This window comes from Anas acuta, chromosome 2 (assembly GCF_963932015.1).
Source record: "Anas acuta chromosome 2, bAnaAcu1.1, whole genome shotgun sequence".
Lineage (NCBI taxonomy): Eukaryota > Metazoa > Chordata > Aves > Anseriformes > Anatidae > Anas > Anas acuta.
In genome coordinates this window covers 46,728,783-46,747,589 of record NC_088980.1, presented here as the reverse complement: position 1 = coordinate 46,747,589, position 18,807 = coordinate 46,728,783, and the positions used below count along the sequence as shown (strand labels likewise).

The window sequence follows — 18,807 nt, the reverse complement described above, 5'->3', positions numbered from 1 at the left end:
AATTAATTCTTATGGAATTAAATCAATTCTTAGTCCTGAAACATGTCAAAATTTTCTTAATAATTTATATTAATATACTTTTAGTGGAAAAAAAAAAGTATAGAAATACATTTCCCATGCAGTTGCTTGAATTAATACTTCTGTAAACTTGAAGTTATGTCTAGGCGAACCAAACACAGATTTCTACAGTTGCTGTCTGCGAAGGTGCTAGATGTTTGTAATGGACTTGCTTAAGTATTCATGCTTTTTTGTGTGAGTACAGTGCATACATGCAACTACAAGTTCCTCTGTTTCATTTGTGGCTGCCTCAGCTTTCTTGAACAGCACCATTTGTAGAATCAAAAATATCAATAAATACACAAAGTATTTAATAATATATAGGAACAAGAGAACAACTTCCTGCTCACTATTTTGCTGCTTTTTTACTACTCTTGTAGCAACCCTCTTCTTATCCTCTGTAACTTTACAAGTCACTCCTCTTTTTTGGAAAACAATGTTGCAGCATCTAAAACTGGCTAGTTAAAATCATATTACTGTTAGACATCTGTTTGCAAGAGATTGTAGTTTTTTAAGGAAAGAATAATCAGATACAAAAACAAGTTCTTGTGCCAGATGCTTTGAATGCAAGGGTAAAAGAGAAATGAGCAAAGGAAAACTGAGAGAGAAGGATTTTAAGGTAATCAATGTAATTTATGGTGTACCTTTTAAATATTTGTTTCATAAACGTGTAAGACTGTTGAAGTAGATGTATCCACGATGACAGTATGTCAGACTTCTCAGCCTCTTATTATTTAGTGAAAAAGTAGATTTCACCATCTTTAGCAGAAAATGTTACATACAAATAAATTGATTTCATGATTTTTTATTAAAAGATTTATGCAATGTCATCAAACTGACTGAGAATATAACCAAATGTCTTGGTTTTGTTTGTTTTTTAAACATGTTTGAAGCTGTAGGATGTAATGTACCTGTAGAGGTCATCTAATCCAAGCTCCTGCTCAAAGCAGGTCTCAATAGATGAGATTACTCTAGGGACACGTCCATTTGACTCTTGAAAACATCTGAGTGGGGGTCCAATGGCCTCCCTCGTCAACCTCATAGTGGACTACCCTCACTGGAAAAAAAAGTATATAATTGGAATTTCTCTTGTTACAAATTGTGGCTGTTGTCTCTGGGGACTGAACAGCTCTCTCAGCCTCTCCTTGTATCTCTTACGTTCCAGCACCTCTGTGATGAGAATCTAAATGGCACTATGGACAAGAGGAGGGCACTGAATATTGTATGCCTTGATTTTAGAAAGTCCTTTGACATGCTCTCCCACACTCCCCTTGTCACCAAATTGGTGAGATATGGACTGGGTGAATGGAAGATGAGAGGTGGGGGAAAATTTGCTCGAGTGATAAGCGCAAAGTCCAGCTGGCAGCAGTGTCCCTAAGAGGACAATACTGTTTAATGTCTTCAGGAATGGCCGAAGTATATTCTCAGCAGGCTAGTGGAAAACAGCAAATGGATGGTAGAGGGGAGCAGCAGCAACAGGCTGGATGGCAGGGCTGCTATTCAGAAGGACCTGAGCAGACTGGAGAAATGGGCTGATGGGGAGCAAAAAGGCAGTAAGAGGACATTTAAGATGCTAGAGTAGAAGACTGAGAAATTATTTTATCAGTAGGGGATCACAAATTCAGTTTCAGTGGACTTCAGCACTTCTAGCACAAAGTGGAATTTGATTTTGAGTTCAGGCAAATAACAAGTGTGTTCAGTGGTGTGTCAAAATGAGGAAATTGGTGTACTCCTAAATAAGTCAATGAGCCCAATCAGACATGTTTTTACTTGGTATAATGTTACAGTTTCTCAAAACCCACTTAATAAATATTCCAGTATTTATTTACTAATATTTTCCAACAACTATTTCTAATAACGACATAACATTTCTCTTCCAGGTATCTGTGTCTAAAGTTCATCTTTCAACTATTTGTGTGCAGTTTCTAAAATAGCAGGGTCATGATTTATACAGCTGCATGTGTTAGTTCCTACAGCAATTAAGAATATTTAATGTACATATTCTCAAAACAGACTTCAAAGATTCTTCAGGGCTCTTGTCCTTGTTTGCCTTGTTAAAGTTTACCTCTGTGGTCAGTGGGCATTCCTGTGTCAGAAAGTCGTGAAACATGAAGGATATTCTAATTTATTATTATGTATGTAATGCTAACATGGCTACCTTTTTCCTTCCATCCATTTTACTTAGTTTATTGCTCTCTCCAACTACCTGAAAGGAAGGTGTGGGGAGCTGGGGGTCGGCCTCTCACAGGTAACTGGTGATAGGACTAGAGGGAATGGCCTCAGGTTGTGACAGAGGAGGTTTAGTTTGGAAATGAGGAGACATTTATTTGCAGAAAGAGCAGTCAGGCATTGGAACAGGTTGCCCAGGGAGGTGGTGGAGTCCCCATCCCTGGGGGTGTTTGAGGAAAGGTTGGATGTGGTACTCAGGGACATGGTTTAGTGGGTGACATTGGTGATAGGGTGATGGTTGGACCAGATGATCTTGAGGGTGTTTTCCAACACTAATGATTCCTTTGCTAAAGTTACCCGTGTCTCCTTCACCATAAATACATTATCCCATTTCTTATTTAAATCTCCTCATTGACTCTACTTATATTTTTTGCTTTTTTCTATCACATTGAATGTTCAACCTACTTTTAACTCAGTGAGATCTCAACTTTACTTTTGCCCCTCTTCACGCTTACGTTCCAGTCAATCCTCTTGTGTTTGCTTCCACATGTTTTCTCCCTTATGTTTGATTCTCTCTCCCATCAGATCTTCTTAAGCATTTTTTTTGATAGTGCCCATGGAACTGATAGTCCTTCCCAGATCCAGACTGCTTTTTCATGTCGTTTTTTAACTTGTCTCACTTTGGCTTGGTTTATGTTGATGTATCCTTTCCTTCCCTGAGACTATCATGCTGGACAGTGGAGTCCGAGACTGCGTGTAGGACTCCTTTTAAACCCATGTGAAAGCAGCAAAGAACTATTGAAACAGTTTTCAGGAGCTTGGTGTCTGCCCCTTTCTGCTTAAAAATGGCATGTAAATACAGGATACAGTTATATACAGTTTTAGTAATTGCTTTGTAGAACCTGGAAAACAAAACAAAACAAACAAACAAACAAAATAACCATGATACAGGCAATACAACTGCCTGGATAAATTAATGAATACAGCTATAGCTAATTTACTGTCTTTTAGAAAGTACATAACCCTCTCATTTTAAGAAAGGCTGTGGAGAAACTATTTGAACCAGAAATAGTGAATGAGGTTACAAAGGTTAGTTTCCTTTCTCTTAATGTGTTTTTCAAGGTACTGTGTAAGCAGGATTTTTAATAAATTAGATTGTATCAATAAGTTATAATGGTGGACCTTTCTCTCTTTTATGTGGACCTCTTCCTTTATGAGGAAGTAAGATATAAATCAAAGATTTTTGGTTCTGAACTGATAAGAACTTTTAATAATAAAAGGTAACTTTAAAAAGTATCTTCCAATATGTAATATAAGGCAATAATAAATATAAGGCAACTGTATACATGATTTATAATCATCTGCTAGACAGAGCTGTTCCTTTACGGTGAATTTGGAGGAGAAAGGAGAATTTGGATGACAAGAATAGCATTATGGTCTACTTTCTCAGAAAGTATAGGATAAATTATAGTGTAAAAGTGATAGTCTGAATCATATATATTCTCACTTTTATTTCTTCTTTATGTATCAGTTTTCTACTTTACTGACAGAATTGCCTATAATGTAATAGTAGCAGTCTAAATCACACATATTATCACTTCTGTTTCTTCTTTAGGTATCAGTTCTCTAGTTTACTGACAGAATGTTTTTTATTTTTTCCACAAAAGGTACTTAAAATGTTATTTCTACACGTTCCTTCTTTGTGGAGGCTTTTTATTGCAAATTGTTGCCAAATTAAGATTTCATTCTTAAAGTTGTGAATGCTTAGGATGCTACAGCTTTGCTTTGTTAAATTATGTTTGTAATTTCTTTTTATTCTATATGTAGTCTTAGATGAAAGGAAGAACTATATGGAAGTTGATTTAGAATATTGATGGAATGCATTGTTACTTCCTGAATTTTTCAGTCAGCTTTTCCAACATTTCCTTATCAGCATTACATTTTTACTAAAATGCATGTATCTATACATAGTACAATATGGAAAAACTAATATATTTTTTTTAACTTCAGTTTTAAATGAAGTTAAGATATTTTAATGTAGTATTGTTGTTTAATGTAGGACCTCCCAAACTACTAGTGCAGTGTTAGCTTTTTCACAATCAAAAATCTATATATCCAGGTCATTTCAAAAAATGAAGGTAGATCCTTTGATAACTTTGATTTGTTTATTTTTGTGTCACAATTGGAATAGAAAGGCTTAGAAAATAGAAAAGAAATTCTCTTTTAGCAGTTTACATCTGTTTACTGTTCTCATATTTTGCTTTTATACATAGAGGGTCCTTTTGACTGAACATCCGACATCCGTGACCAACTGAAAACAGACACATCTGCAAATGTTCAACATGGCTAAAAATTAGAAGCTCCATCTTTAAGTGCAATCTATAAAACTAGTTGAAATCTAAAATGAGTGAAAGTATAGTGCTTCTTTTTGGTATGGTTATATTCATGGATTTAGATTTGATGCAGTTCATGATATAGTCAAAAGTAATAGTTACATACAATCTCTTTACTTGTATTTTGAAGATACTTTTTTTTTTTTTTTCGCACTAACATATCTTATGTCCAGATAACTTGACAGGCTGCCTCCTTTAGTTAAGAGGTCAAATATTAGTTTAGGTCAGGCTTTCCTTCTAGAGAGCTAACTAAGCAGAAAATGGTGCAAGTCTTAATTATTTAGGCAGTGCTCAGGAATAGATCTCAAGAGAGTGAAGATGGACAATCTCATGTGGCAACAAATGGAATTATTATGACAGCCTCACTGAGTTTTTAGAGTATTGTGATCATATATAACCTTTTTCTAGTCAATGAATTAGGACTATGTACTGCATTTATTAATTGTTGCTGCCTGTTCAAAGTATCAGTGGAGCCTCAGTCAGTGTTCCTAGTGATCACTTGCTTTGTAAGAGAGATTGAACTTGACTGTTAACTTTTCAATTATGTATTTCAAATGCATATAATTAATATGATAAATCTGTATTTTTTGTTTTTGTTTTACCTTACCTGTAAAAAAGAAAGAAAAAAAGACTGAAATTCAGAAGTTTAATACACAGAAAAAGATATAAAATGAACATTATATATATATATATATATATATATATATATATATATATATATATATATATAAAAGTTCTCAGAAGCTTAGTTTTGGTGAATGAGTACAGGTATTTAGGTATTTAATAGACTGAGATGATTCAGTATGTTGCAGTAATAAGAACTATGTAAAACCAGAGAAATCTAACCCCCCTTTGCTTTCATGGCTGTAAATCAGAAGTAAGTAGGAGTCAGGGTTTTATAGTAGAGCATAATTGGTTTAGATGGGAATTGGTTCTGATATTTCTCTTACGTATTTTGAGTAGAGCTATAGTTCTTTAGAAGAACATGAAGGATTAGATTTAAAATGAACAATAAAAAATTTTTAACAGCACTATACCAGAGTTTCCAAACATTCCTACATCAGTGTCTATATTTTAGAATAAGTATTTCTGTAGGAGGAGGAATGGGTATCGAATATATTTTTAATAAAGTGGATGTTCTCCACTTCTGGAAGGCTTTTGTACCACTTTCTGAAAGGCTTCATTATCGTTGCTCACAGTTGTTGGTGGGTCTGATTGTGAAGATAAATGTCAAAAATCCAAAGGGTAGTAGTAGGATAATGTGGAGATTAGTGTAAGAAAGAACTCCATTAGATGTTATGTTGAAGTATTTGTGAAGCTGGACTCTGAGGTAGACTTGACAAATTAAATTGGTTGTCCTCATATTAAAATTCACTCTTGCTGAACTCATGAGTACTATTTAAGACATTGTTGAAAGACTTCACTTATTCACAATTAAAGATGGAAATAAGATGAGGCAATGGACAGCCAAAATACACTAGGAATGAATCTTCTAGTTTTGTTAAGGTAAAAGTTTAGTGAAAGCAGAGTCAAGAAAAAAAAAGTAAAGATTGCTTTGAAGTGATCTGTACTATGCTTCCAGTTGGGTCAGTAACAGTAATGTTGAGGAAAAATGACTGCCATGTGATGTCTGTGATACGCTGATGTCTTGTCCTTACTCTAACACATTTTTTATTCAATAGAGAAACAGTAGTGTGTATAGTATTGCGTAGATATGTAAGCTACATTTATAGACTGTTTGTGAATGCATGAGGAACTAAATAACTTTATTTCTTATTACAGAATCACTTAGTGTCTTTCCAAAATGATTTTGCAAATAAAATGATTTGATTAGTCCTAAAAATAGCTTGAAGGATTGAGAATCTCTTAGGGAAATTTAGGAATTACTCTAGTAAATGGGACCCAATAATTTATCTTAAATAATGGTCAGCATTGCCTCTTTCATAATCTGAAGAAAAGGGCATTTTGGAATAACCTGACTTGTAAGAAGGCTTTTTCTTTATCCCAGAAAATTTGTGGTTGCTTTAAATAAAGAGAGTTTATTTAATTTTATTTTTTCTAATGTAACTGTATGTCTCAAAATCATGCTGTTCAGAGACTATTGTAGTGATGAGTATTGGTACAAACACACATTCATTCATAAAGCACTGATCATGAAACACCTCTAATGTAACAAAGGCTTTTCATTTTTTTAGTGGCTACATTTAATTTGGGGTGATCATTTGAAGCAGAAAGATTTTGTATTAAATTATACTTGTATTAAATGTCGTCTTTACAGTAGGAGAGAAAGTGGGGGCTGTACAATTTGTAAACATGTTCTTGTCACAAGTAGAGGTTTCTTATGAAATAACTTTGCCAAATATCAAATAATAGTAAGAAATCACACTGAGAAAATACACACTAAATAAAACATGGCCTAAAACCAAATCAGAGATATTACAAATATTTATATGTAAGTCTTTTCTTTCCCCTTATTCCTATAGGAAGACCGAGTAGTGAACCATTTGGCAGCAAAGATCATTGAAAATGTTTGCACTACTCTCTCTTGCTATGCACAAGGATTTATTACAGGAGAAATTGGACCTGTCTTATGGTACCTTTTCACACATTCTACAGTAGATTCTTTGAAGATAACTGCTATTTCGGTAAGAAATGTCCTTTCATTATATAGAAATGTTTGGTGTTTTACTTTGAAAAATTTTTGTATTGAAACGAGTGTTTTTGTTGTTGTTGTTCTGTTTTGAGCATGTTTTGTGTGTGTGCATTTCATATTATATTGAAATGTACTTACAAACAACTGGAAAGTACACATATTGCACTCCAGTTTGATTATGTTTTTCTTCCTCTTACTTGATATAAGAATAGGCCAATGTAAACTGCCTAAAAGGGCTTTATCAGATTTATCAGTTAGTCACCTTGCAGCATTTTGATTCAAATTTGTATTCCTCTTTGTGGTAGTATATTATGAAGATCTTGCCCTTGTTCATGTTTTTCTACATTCCCTGAGATACCCTGTAATTGAGACCTAATACATCCACCCATGTTGAAAACAAATGTATTGAAAGTTCTTGTAATTAATCATTTTCTTGAGCATATGTTTTCTTTTGCTGGTAATCATGACTTGTGTTTGAGAAGTTTAATTTTTCAAGGGATCAGTAAAATCCTCGCATCGAAATTTGTTTTTAATGATATATTTTAACTGAAGACATTTGAAATCATCTTGTTACTTTCTGAACAGTTGTTGAAGCTAGTCTTTGCCCTGAAGAATTTATAAGTTAATATAGGATGATTGTAAGACAAACAAAGAGCTATGACGTGATTAGAAGGTTGGAATAAAAAGATTTGTGAGGTAGACGGTATTTAGAAGGGCTGTTAGTTTAACCATATGTCTTGTTTATTGAACAAAAGCCTTGGCCACCAATACAGGTAATCTTTCAGGGCTGAACAGTAAATTGACTTATTTTAAATGAAATGTGATAACTGGATGCTGATTTCCTGAGTTGCGCTTAGGCTCACTAATGAATTTGTTTGGGCTTCCCTGATGGAAAATGGTAAAGTTGCTGCTTCACTAGCATGCACTTTGATACATGTAGCACTAAGGCAATAAATGAGAGAGAATTAAAAGCATCTTTTGACTGTGGCTGGTGAAATAAATTATAGAAAAATAAAAAAAATAGATAATATATGTGTATGTATTAGATACTGAACCTCAACATGTGTTTTTGGCAAATACTTACATGGAAAATAAACTGCTCAAACACTGGGAAAATGTGTTGTCCTTTCAGAACAGTATATTTTATTTAGTAAAATACATGTTACAGAGGCCTTTGTTCTGGGACATCTGAATTTTTGTAAAAGCTTGGTCTTAAGACTATTATGAGTAGAGGATTACCAGTCTTTAAAAATGTGAAATACATGTGTAACATCTATACAGAACATTTGTATCTTAAACCTGCTTGTGAATCTGTCTTTTAAGCTGATTTTACAGAAAGGTTCTTTTTTGAGACCTTAACCATTTGACGTGTGAATTTTATGCATTCATTATGACTGTATATATGAGGAAAGACTGGAGATTAGAGTTATGATTTCCTTTATTTATTAAGTATTTAAATAAGTCTTCTCAATCTGTTCTTGTAGCACTACATTGCCATAAGGGCTGCTTTCTGTCTTGTGCTTTCAGTTCTTGTCAGTCATTAGACTGGGCAGTTGTTATTTTCTTGTTACTAAATCATAGCTCTTTTTCTCTCATTCAGCTTCTCCTTGAATTTTACCTTCTGATTCTCTGCTATCCACATGAAAAATTTTGCTACAGAAATTACCAGTCCCTTGATTTCTACACTAGACTCCTCTGTTAGGGGCTAGTTGAACAGTTGCACCTATTTTGTGTGCTACAGGGAGCAGTGTATTTCAGAGAACTACATTCAGCCACTGATGAAGCAAAATCATTAAAGGAAATGTCAGTGGGCTTTCTTTACCCCCCCATTGAAAAGTCAGTTTCTTCTTGGATGATATACTGCACTTGAGGAAGGCAAGAGCTTTTGTCTGCTCAGAAAGATGCAGGAGTTACTTCGGTTTCTCAGAAGACTCTTCTTATCAGTGAAGACCCATTAGAGTGTTTTGTAGCTGTCAGCTCAGAAATCAGTGTCATTACTGCCATGTTATTTGCCCTCAGGTGAAGTTTGTGGTCACTGTGAGAAGGGAGGGTTGTTGTTTGTCCCTGTCTATCCTCAGCCTCTTTGAGATCCCATACAGCCCATCCTCTCCTAAGACTGTAAGGTTGAAGTGAACCATGGATAGATGTTTTCTTTGCCAGAGTATTTATGCCATGGGTAGCTAGCCTGTCTTGAGCACTAATGGAGTTGCTGTTTATTGTGTAATGTCTGATGTCAAGAGCCTCACACATTTTATATGGAAAGTGGGAAAAATGTTTAAGAGGAAGCTAAAACCTGAACTGTGTATTGTAGCCTAGATGATTCCCCCCCTCCCCGCTTTCTTTTTTTGAGTATCCATCAATAGCTACTACTATTTACTAGTCAGAGAGGCTATTTTAACTGCTCAGTTCAGTCCATCAGTGCTGGCATTTCTGTGGTCTTTTCCAAGTGAGGAGGTTGAAAGTATCAGAGGTTTTGGGTTGCTCTGCTCAGTTCCTTTACCTCAACACTGCAGCTGTGATAGAGTAAAGTGATCTGGATGGGCTCCTTACTCAAGCAGGTATGTTAAATGCAGTGACACGTATCGTATGTTACCCTATTTAAATTGTACTTCAGAATTGAGTCATCTGGCGTTCCTGGGTTGGCTCTCATTAGCCTTGCAACGATTGTATCATTTTTGCCAAGCTCTTACGCCTTGATTTTTTTTTAAACTTTAGTTTTTTACTTTTCATCCAAATTCAAAGACAGTTGTCAAAGCTTACTTGTCCTCAAAAACTACTCTGCAAGCCCTCTTATATGTGACATATGTTAGTACCACGCTGTAGTTTTTAAGAGGTCATGATAACTGCAGTTACCAGGATTCTCTAAATTAACTCCTATGATTTGATAGATGTCCTTTCTATTAATTTTTGTCTGTCAAGCCCGTTTTTTTTTTAGCAGTGCATGCTTTAGTGTCCAGAGCAGCAGTTTAAAGTGATTACCAAGTGGTGTCTGCACACTGAATTCTGCTGATGCAAAAATTTCCTCAACATCTTGTGCTTGAATACGTGCAAATCGGCAGTATAAATGTACATAAGGAGTATATAAGGAAAAACAAACAAACAAAACCCACCACCTGTTTCCAACACATTTTTTTTTTCCTCTGAAGGCAGCAGGCTCACTGCAGAATCATCCCTTTCCCTTGGGTAGTTACTGAGGCTGTAGTCTTGCTAGAGGTAGGGGCTAGCTCCAGGTAGACATATTGGGGAGATTGGAATGAAAGCAGCAGGAGAGGGACTAAAAGAGAATGAGACATTCAGTCTTCTACATTGGTGGTCCAACTGCTCAATTTCTTGTTTTTCTTGTCTTGATGGAAATCATGGCTGTTTATGTAGCAGATTCTGACTTCTTCCACACAGATCATTTCACCCAAGTGCACTTTTTGTCTGAAGTTGTTCCTGGGTTTTCCCATTGCTCTTCCGGGGATTGTGCCCTTTATTGAAAGTCTGAGGTATAATGATTTTGTATTGCATATGAAGTGAGTTGGAGCAGTAGGTTCCTAAAGTAAAACATATTAAGATGGTCCTCTAATCCTTTTGCTTCTTTGTAGCAAAACACCAAAGGAACAAGAGGGTGAACTTGGATTTATTGGATTTATTAATAAAGACCTGATATAAATCATGGTTATGTATTAACATTGCTGGGGTGTTTGGGCATTTAATATTAACTTTAGTAAATACTCAGATAACCACTTGATATTGAAATCTATCACAGGTAGATCTTTTTACAGCTGAAGTTTATGGAGATTTAAGTAACAAACTGTTTTTTTTACATAGCATACGAATGTATTCTCAGGTTATATTGTACTATACAGTTTCTATGTTCTTTAAATATCATTGTAACATGCTGTTGCCATAGTTATGTAGACATTTTTTTATTCTGCATGACCATGTAAATTAAAATCAACACTATTATATTATGTTTTATTATGCAATCATTCCTGCCTTGTTTAAATGTATCCTGAAGAATATTCTTGACTGACATGAATATCCACATATAAAAATACATCTCTGTTAAAAATACATGTGCTGTATCTTTACCTAAAGCTAGCAGGCTGTCTGCAAAGTGTATCAGCAGTGGGGCACTAAGGAGTTTTACTTATGATTGTTTCAAACAGTAAAAAAGATATATCTAGAAAATTTTAAGTCTTTAGTCTCTGGAGTCAAGAAATGACACTTTTCGTTGTCCTACCTGTCAGAGGTGGCAAATGGGGATTATGTCTCAGTATTTTTGCTCACTTTGGAGTCCAGCCTGCCTCAGGTAAATATCACAGATTTTGCCCGTAGGAAAATTATATCTTTTATTGTTTGCTAGACAATAATTCGAGAAGATGCCAAAGTGACATTTTGACAAGCTTAGCAGCAAGAAGAATATTTTCTTTCTAGTATATTGCAAGTTATATCCTCATTTTTTTTTTTAAATAATTTCTTTAATTTTAAAGAAATAGCTTCTTCTGCTGGGGAAGAAGTAACTACTTGAAATATAAGCCACTTAAATGGAAAAAAAAAATTGGGAGAGCTCAACACTGTTGTTTTGTTTCTTGTTTTTCCTTAAATAATTGATGCTGAATAGTTTCTTTCAGAGACTTGGGTAGTCTCTGAAAGTTACCAATGTGGTAAACATGCAAGACCAGGAGGCAATGGATGAGGCACAGATGGCGTTAGGGTTGGAGCTGCTGGGAGAAAAGCTGTAGCCTTAAGGCTATGCAGAGAGCAAGGACAGAAGTTCATTCTAGGAGAGGCTCTGCCAATGCCTTTCTCTCACTGTTGATCATTTCTTGTTCAAAGACTGCTGCTGAGAGAGGAGGATGGCGTGAAGTCTTCTCTTACCTATTCTAATCGTTTCCTGATCCTTGCTCTACTGCCTTTTCGCCTTTCTTCATTTGTTTTCTCCAGATGCAGATCTAGTTAAGTGATTTTTAGGAGAATGTCTTCTATGCCCCACTGAGCTCTCTTCTGCTTTTTGGATGAAGTGTTGATTTCACTCATTCAACATAGCTCTCAGTGACATACTAGCCAATGGGAGTTTAAAGCTTCACCCCCGTTGGTCAGCCGGAGCTTTTCTGCTTTCTCTAAAACAGTCCTAGGAGACAGTCATATCTCTCCTGTGAGGTTTGCTTGCAGGTGATCTTGATGGCCTTGTGGCCATGGTCACCCTATTTTGAGTAGGTTCATAGCAAAGAGCCAAGGCATTGGCAACTCCACATTTGCCATGTTAGCTCACCAACATCGCCCCTGATGCTTTGGCACAGTCTCTCCCCAGGTCCCAACAATTCACTGGTAATACGACCCTCAAGGATACATTTTGTAAATGTTCATACCTTGTGCGTGCTCATTTTGAGAACTCAGACTAGAAATGAAGAGCTGGATTGTATCCCTGGGGAAATAGACCATGCTGTAGTAAGAAACTGAAATTGACTGCCTATGGTTTAAGAAAGAAGTAAAAAAAAAAAAAAAAAAAAAAAAAAAAAAAAAAGGGGAAGGGGGAGGAAAAGCTGCAATCGGTAGTGTTCCAGGACCAAAAAGGACAAGGAAAAATAGGAAACATGAGCAGCATCAATAAAATGTCTGTTTAAAAACATACGTTCTTGGCTTAATATCTTTTTTATTCCTTTTTTTCTCTCCTCTTAAATGAGAGCTCACTGCTGAATGCATGCTGAGTAAGCAGTTTCTAAATATAGCTGGTCAGGAGAGAACAAAGGATTGGTAATTTTGAGTACTTTTCACAGAATAAAGTTGCCTTCAGAGTTTCCTAAAACCAATTCAGATTTTAATGTGAATGAAATAATTAATCTTTTTTCCTATCCTAAGGCTACTCTCAAACCAAAGAAAATGAAACGCTATTTTAAATTTCTGAAGAGTCATATTTTCTTTATCTGGAGACTGCAAAAGCAGTTACAGTGTCTTGAAGGTTGAATTTCCAAAGGAAAAGCTGTGTTGATTTGGAGATTAATCCACCTAGGAGGTCATTTGATAATGTTTGTTATGAAACAGCTAAGTTAGTGTACACTGGACAGTTTGTGCTTACTTCTCTAGAGCACAGTCGGTATCTGCATTTTCTGTTAGAACTGTTTTCCTCACTGACATTTGTAAATCTGCCATTTGGAGAAGAGTTTGTATATTAGCAATACTAAACAGCGCCTCTTAACAAATATCTAGAGCTAAAGTAGTTAAACTGAGGCAAAATGAAACCTGTTTTTGGATGAACTTCAGATAATAAGCTCTTACATCATCAGGTTATGTCCACCACAGGAGTGGAGAGTGTTCACCAGAAAAGAGAGAGAAGAAAGATGCGCACCCTCATGGGGTGTTTCTGTGGTGTGAGCCATCTTAGTATTTTCTACTATATGTGCTTCTTTCTGACACAGGCTTATCTGATACTGTCTACATTCTCTACTGATTGAAGTCCCAGACGTGGACTATGACAACACATCATCCTCTGGAGAGAGAGGGTAATATGACTCTGCTTGATGTTGTTGAAAAGATTTCAGTTTCAGCTGCATGGGGTGTGTAGCAATACATTTAGAAGAATTCCAGGTCTTAAAAAAAAAAAAAAAAAAAAGAAAAAAAAAGAGAGCGAGAGAAAGAGGAAAAAAATAGCCTTTTCCCCGAATGTTTATCTTATGATTGAAATTATGTAAATTCTCCATATTCCTAACCTATTGGAAAAGTTGTTACTATTTTATTCTCTGTTATTTCTTTTGAGATAAAAATTTCATTAAATAGCAGTATTTGTTTGACTTTTGCAGGCTTTATGCAGAATTACTCGGTGTTCACCCAGTGCTTTCCAGAGCGTCATTGAAAAAGTGGGATTAACAGCTGTCCTGAATTCCTTGGCAACTGGAATATGCAAAATTCAGCAGTACATGCTCACCATGTTTTCTGCAATGTTGTCATGCGGGATTCATCTGCAGAGGCTGATTCAAGAAAAGGTTTGGTTTCAGATTAACAATATTCAATGGCATGGAATTTCACTAATGGAAAGTTAAAGATGCCTGTGATAATGCTTTTGTATTTTCAAAATGTTTAACTCAGTATCACTTAGGTATCTGAATAGCTGGAAATTAGGAACAGATCTCTAAATTTACTCAAAAGTAGGAAATGCAGATTTAACATCTTACTTGAAAAAAACATTTTAAAGGCTTAATAATGTCCTCCAGAAAATGCTACTTAGAGAAAAATACCACCTTTTAATGTAATATAGATTATATTTATGTTGATGTTATATTTTTGTTTGTTGAAAATATAAATAATGAGGTGCATGGTTTTTCTTGTTCTCTGATTCTCAAGAGCTGATACTAATGGATATATAAATTGCTACTGCAGTTGGAATTCAGTCGATTTAGAAAACTCTAGCATGACCATAACTGATAATGGCACTAAGGAAAAGCAATAAAAAAAACAATGATGACAGCTACTTGGATGGAACACTCTTAGACATTTAAAAGAGAAATGAGTGTCTTGAGTTAATCTAAAGTTGTACTTTATGCTATCCTTAAAGGACTTTGGCTAGTTTGTACGTGAAATGTCTTGCATTTGGAAATTAGCATTTAAATAGCTGTTGGTTTTCATTTTAATACCACTGAATAAAGTTACTAGTTCTGATGTATGTATAATATAATTTTTGGAAGAGATGATTAAAAGCTTTCCATTTCATTTACCAAAATATTCCATGTTTAGAGAAATAGTGTTTAATTTTTGACAGTACTTCTGCACAAGTTGCAAACAAAAGAAATCCATCTCCACTTGGAGAGAATAAAAATTACAAAGAAAATAGGAACTGTAGCTCATGTTTTTATCAGACATTCTGATGAAGTGTGCTGTAACCTGACATTCATCTTGACTATAAAAATACATTAGGCTTTGCTTGAGAGATATTCATTTGGTTTCTATAAATATTGTTTTAGCAATAATGTTTAAATGAAAAAAAATAATCTACTGTCTTCCACCAATCTCTTCTTGCAGCCTGAAGTCAGTCATTCTCTTCCTAAAAGTCATTTCTTTCCTTGTCAGAATTGTCAGTGTGCTTTTTGTAAATGCCTGTCAGCTGGCCTTAAGCTTTCCAGAGACACCACTACAACAGTATCAACAAGTGGCAAATTGTCCCGTAATGTCACAGTTTCTAACAGTGCGTCTTGGTGCAAGTTGGTGACATATTCAGGGAAGTCTGTTCAAAGAACATTCACTTAAACATTTGGAGAAAGACAGCGATGTGTAGCAAGCATATGGCTACAGCATGATGCTTTATGTGAAGAATTTGTTGTTTATGTAAGACTTGCATTGCCAAAAGGACTGCCTTTCTGATACGGGGGCTCTTAACTACTTGAATCAAATTTTTGACATATGTAAAAATAATCAACTCTGAAGTTCTCCAACCAGTTACAGAAAAAATACAAAGTAATAGTTGAAACTCTGTGACTTTAAAATTGCTGCCTAATCACTAAAAAATTGTCATAAATGTTTTGTGACCAAGTATTGCAATTTTTTAGATTAGAAAATTGAAATATAGATGATATAGGTGTTCTTCTAACAGCATATGTCAAACTAATGACAGAAATTGGATTAGTTCCCAAAGCTGTAACTGAAAAAATATTGCACGTTAAAAACTATTACAAAATGCTGACAAACAGGGTCTAGCTATTTTGCTTCCTCAAATTAGATTGTAGGATTTTGGAAGCAGAAACTGTATTTCTATTGCTCTTGAACAGGATCTAAAAATATAAACCTTCTCCTGAATTGAGCCGCCAGGCACTATCACATTACTAGCAATGTTTTATTGCTAAAAGCTGAATGTAATAATCCATGCACTTTTCAAGATTCTCTGAGCATGACACACAAGTCCGTCCTAATGAAAGAAGGGAAGAAGAAAAAGCAAATGCCTAGTGCCAGTCTCCCAAGTATTTAATCTTTTGTAGAATTATTGTGTACTATAGCTTAAGAGGTAGAAGGACCTCAGAGCTATACAGAAGGTAAAGACAGATTTATTACTGTCTTTTTAATAAAATCACAAACCAATATATTAAAATGTGCTTAAAGATACAAATTCAACATAGAAGTCATTTAGCTTTGGGTATATTATCTGGAAACTCCCTTAGCTTACAAGACTTAAGCCTACCTTTTTCTTCTACTCTCTTCAGGAACAAGAATAAAACTAGTTATAATTAAATATTTTAGGTTTATAGTAATAAAACTAAAATAGAAGCCAAAAGAATTAAAAGGAGAAATGCCATTCTTCGGTCACCCATACTAATATAAATCTTCATAGAATTACTGTAGCTAAAAAGTGGGAATCATCCCTCTCTGATACAGAGCCTTTATATTTTAGTTTCTTGTCTTGAAACCTGGAAAACAAAAAAATCCGAAATGATGTTTTTAAAATAAAGTGTGGAAAAAGAACTCAGAATCAAATATCTTTGACAAATGATAGCAGCAGATTAAAAAAAAAAAGTCTTTCATAGCTTTCATCTGGCTCTCAAGAGTAAACTTTGAACGACTAAAAAACAACTGAGATTTTGATAAGTGTGCAGAGAAACCATCGGTCCTGGGTGTGGATACTGATGGTACCAGTTAATCCCTGTGCAAATCATACCCTCATGACTCAGCAGCATGATCAGGGTGTCTCTTACTCCAGATTCTCCTGTACCACACTTCAGGACATGAATGGTGAAAGCTAACAGACATGGGCTTTGCAAAAGGATTTTGTAACTTTGAATTATTTTTTATTGTTTTCTTCTGTGTTTGTTTTTTTTTGTTTGTTTTAATTTATTGTTATTATATCACCAGAAAGAATCTCAGAACTCTGTATTTTTTACTATACCAAAACTATGGCCATAAAAAATACAGCAATACATTGTCACAGTTGCATTGTTTCTTTGCACAGTTAGCCATAGTCTTTTTTTTATATTGGTCATATCCAATTATGGCACTGAAAAATACACATTTATAACATTGCTCTCATATTTCAGGTACTTTTCTCTCAATTCCTTGTCTTTCCCTTAAGTGTAGACAAGTAGCTACTTCTGATGTTGACACTATTGCCAACATCAGTATGAATTAATGAGATATAAGTGTCTTTACCAAAATCTTTCTAACTCTTGACTTACAATATTATGGAGGTATTTGCAATTCATAGGAAGCAAATCTGAAAATACAGAAGAATACAACAAATAATTGCCAGAGCAATTTCAGAGTTTCTTCTGCAGTGAAATAGTGGTCTGTATTCCCCTTGTGCAACCAATTAAAAACTTAATTGCTTTTCATGATTTAGTTTGAATTGGCTTTGCAGCATTACCAAGAATGTAGGTTATAAAATTATGATCTTGTTGCAATAGAGTGTGCTCGGTTGTAATGAAAAGTGTCCTTACCCTTCAGAATCTCCATGGATACATCAAACAGTTGCAAGGAAGGAAGAACAATAAAACAATGAAACAATTAATAATTAATGTACTAGTATTTCAGCAATTTTGGGCTTTTCTGATGTATTGAGTTCTGTAGGTCAGCAAAGATGTGCTGCAGATATTCTTTGGATAATCTATTGCTGTTTTGCAGTGCTCAGACCAGCTAAAATAAAAAATAAAGAAAGAAAGAAAGTTGCATATATGTCTTAAGCCAGATCATTAGAGCATTCTCAGATGAGCTTGATGTAACTGATTTTAATTGACAATGCTGTTTTAACCCATGGTAACTCCAACAAGTAAGAGCAAAATATTCTTGCTTTCCAGAGGTGTTTAATCTTTCTATATATATGAGAACATTTGATCTTATTTGTGCTGAAATACATATATTCTGAAAAACTATTAGCCGTCCTTTAGAATAAATATGTTAAAATATACTTAAGGCAAGATATTTTTTAATGATTGTTAGTCCATTTTGGACATACTACTGTAGATAGTGTTTGTATGCTGCAGCTTTTGAGAAGTTGTACAGAGCAGCTTTTCACTGGGCCAGTCTCTCTTGGACAAAATTTATTTAGTTGTGTTTTACGGATTTTGTTTGCTTTGAGAATGGCATGAAAAGTATTGATACCCATACTAACAAGAAATGCAAATAAAATTAGGAAAATTTAAATGGATACGGTGATAAAATACAATGTAATTAACCCTTTTCCATAGGATAATATTAACGCTTTTGTGTTTATTCCCACCAAGGAATTTGTGACTACAATTACACGTTTACTTGAAAGTCCTTCAACTTTCATACGAGCAAAAGCCTTTCTGGTCCTGTTACAAGTTTTAATTAATAACAGGGAGATGTTGCTACTCAGTTGTCAAGCAAGGTAAGGTGTTACTGGAACTTAAAATCAGAGATGCAATGCTTATTTTCAAAGTTGTACCTGAAATACTTTAAATGTTTAGTATTTTTGAGTGAGTGTATTAGGAATCAACTATTTTCTGTGCAATATGAATCCTTTTGTTTACAAGAATATCACAAAAAAAGTTCTCTCTTTTGTCATCAGGTGATGATCGCTCACAAGGGGAAGCTACTTTGGCTTATAGGGAG

At 34.8% G+C, this 18,807-nt stretch overlaps 1 protein-coding gene across 15 annotated transcripts in view; it reads left to right on the top strand.

The window, feature by feature from the left end:
* ULK4 (unc-51 like kinase 4) overlaps positions 1-18,807 on the top strand; it is a 246,775-nt gene that overhangs the window by 47,787 nt on the left and 180,181 nt on the right. For all 15 annotated transcript variants that reach the window (XR_011093978.1, XR_011093980.1, XR_011093979.1 and 12 more), the window contains exons 20-22: positions 7,103-7,264; positions 14,058-14,240; positions 18,456-18,583. Coding sequence is in view for 11 of the 15 variants with exons in the window: in XM_068674629.1 (XP_068530730.1) it covers positions 7,103-7,264; positions 14,058-14,240; positions 18,456-18,583 (473 nt within the window). In the remaining 4 variants the exon portion in view is untranslated. The remainder of the gene's footprint in view (positions 1-7,102; positions 7,265-14,057; positions 14,241-18,455; positions 18,584-18,807) is intronic.